The sequence below is a fragment of the Trichinella spiralis genome, assembly GCF_000181795.1.
Source record: "Trichinella spiralis strain ISS 195 chromosome Unknown Scfld5610, whole genome shotgun sequence".
NCBI classification, from domain to species: domain Eukaryota; kingdom Metazoa; phylum Nematoda; class Enoplea; order Trichinellida; family Trichinellidae; genus Trichinella; species Trichinella spiralis.
In genome coordinates this window covers 1-1,921 of record NW_003532549.1, presented here as the reverse complement: position 1 = coordinate 1,921, position 1,921 = coordinate 1, and the positions used below count along the sequence as shown (strand labels likewise).

At 32.4% G+C, this 1,921-nt stretch overlaps 1 protein-coding gene across 1 annotated transcript; it reads right to left on the bottom strand.

The window, feature by feature from the left end:
- Positions 1 to 8: 8 nt before the first annotated feature.
- Tsp_13333 (hypothetical protein) lies at positions 9 to 614 on the bottom strand. The gene is made up of 3 exons (XM_003366673.1): positions 518 to 614; positions 241 to 326; positions 9 to 173 (listed from the first exon to the last, which is right to left on the bottom strand). Exons 1-3 carry the CDS (start codon positions 612 to 614, stop codon positions 9 to 11), a joined length of 348 nt encoding a protein of 115 aa, XP_003366721.1.
- Between the last annotated feature and the right edge of the window lie 1,307 nt (positions 615 to 1,921).

The window sequence follows — 1,921 nt, the reverse complement described above, 5'->3', positions numbered from 1 at the left end:
CATACAATTTAATGGTTTCCTTTGACGATATTGTTTTCCTTTTTTTGTGAAGTGTCCATGATGCTGTCGGGTTGGACATGAGAATTTGCCCGACGACGTCCAACCTGTCTATGAAAAGGTAAGACGTATCGAGAGCTGATTTCGTTTTCACTGTCACTGTTGTCAGCGGTATTCTAAAAAGTGTCAGAAATCTTAAATTCAAATATAGAATTGCAAGTATTTACAACTGTGTGCACATACATTCTTTGCACCCTCGCCTGAGCTCATTCCTGAAGTATGTAGTTGCTCTAAATGGGCTGATCTAGCCATAGATGATGTAGCACTCTCTGCATTCATTGGAATTCTCGGTCGACGTCTCACCTAGTGATAGGCAGATGATCCATTTGCGTATATTATGGTAGATACGTTTCTTTTAGAATACAATTGGAAATGTACAAATATATAAATTAAGCGCATACATATATATATATGTATACCTTTCTCACGGTCGTCGAGTTGGAATGTGTTGGACGCTCACCGAAAAATCTATCAAGAGCATTGATGAGATCTGACAAGTTATTGGTAAAAGGATCCCGATGGCTGTGAATTCTGTTTATGTCACTGTCATCACCCATTTTTTGTTTAAAACTATAATAACAATCATCTTTACTGATGTAATGAACAGATTTCATATCAATATCATCAACATTTACACCAATTGTGCTTTAAATAATGTTCTTCTTATTTAAAACTAATATAATTTCATGCCTTACATCTGTCACGCGCATAGTCATCTTTGATTATTGGCAAGTTCAAAATTTACAAATCAGTATAGTGCTGAAACAGAAAAGTGCAAGTGAAAATCCCAGCAGACAAACTTACTTTGAAATGAACGCTAGAAATCTGCTACATCACAAAAAAATTTTTTAAAGCATATCTCACTTCTAACTTATCGCAATGACAATAAAAATCTTCAAATATTATAAATAAAAAAATGAAAACCATACTTTTTAGAAAGTGTGATCAAACCGGAAAGAGTGGTAAATACCTAACGATAAACAACATCCATACGATTAAACAAAATAAATGCAACAATTCTATCAAACTGACAGTAAACTTATCATATTAGGGCAATCAAGTTCAAATTAAAGTTGTTGAGATATTCAATGATGCTTTAAATTGAATTTCACTGAATATTTCTTTATAGAAAAATATTGTTTCTTTCTGGTATTACTATCGTAAACTACTAGTCATCATCATAAGCAAGATTTAAATGTTGAACAAATTTTCAACATTTTAATGCAAATTCTGTGAACTGACATGGTGCAATAGTAAAGTCAGTATAGAAAAACGCTAAAAAGTGCTATTTTTGTTATAATTTAACAAAGTAATTGTTAATTTAATAAATAAATCCTTTCTGCTGTGTAACGTAAACACAAATAAAATCAGAATTTGAGTTAAATTAAGAGCATAGAAGAAATAGTTACTTAAAAGTTGCAAGTAGTTATCATTTGGCCATGTTTTCCATTTTTTTAGTACATTTGCAGTAAGCATGTGCAGTATTGCTTTATCGGAAAACTTAAAAAATACAAAATTGAGTTTATTTTATTTTAAATAACGTTTATAGTTGTTGGAACAATTAATTTTGATCAAAATTATCTCCCATCAATTGATTAATTAATAATTATTTGAACATTTAGTGATATTCAAGTTTATTTATTGGTATACTGTAATTTAATCGATGACCGATGAGCAACATAGCGTAGTAGCCATGGACGTGTTCGCTGTGGGCTTTTGCTTGGTCAATCAGGTTTGTCGAGACAGTTGTCAAAAGAATCCGGTTCGATTTGGTGCATGTTTGCGTTTCTTTTTTCTGTTTGCTCAGTTCGAAAACGCGCTTCTCACGAGTTCTATTGTTTTTCTCACGCGCGGCGGTTCTGAG

What these genes read in the sequence shown, in the direction of transcription:
- Tsp_13333 (XM_003366673.1), bottom strand. Translation starts at nt 614, where the DNA reads ATGGGTGATGACAGTGACATAAACAGAATTCACAGCCATCGGGATCCT. An exon ending in TGCTCTTGATAGATTTTTCG is followed by an intron (nt 327 to 517) that starts GTGAGCGTCCAA and finishes CAATGAATGCAG; the next exon opens with AGAGTGCTACATCATCTATG. An exon ending in CAGGCGAGGGTGCAAAGAAT is followed by an intron (nt 174 to 240) that starts GTATGTGCACAC and finishes GACACTTTTTAG; the next exon opens with AATACCGCTGACAACAGTGA.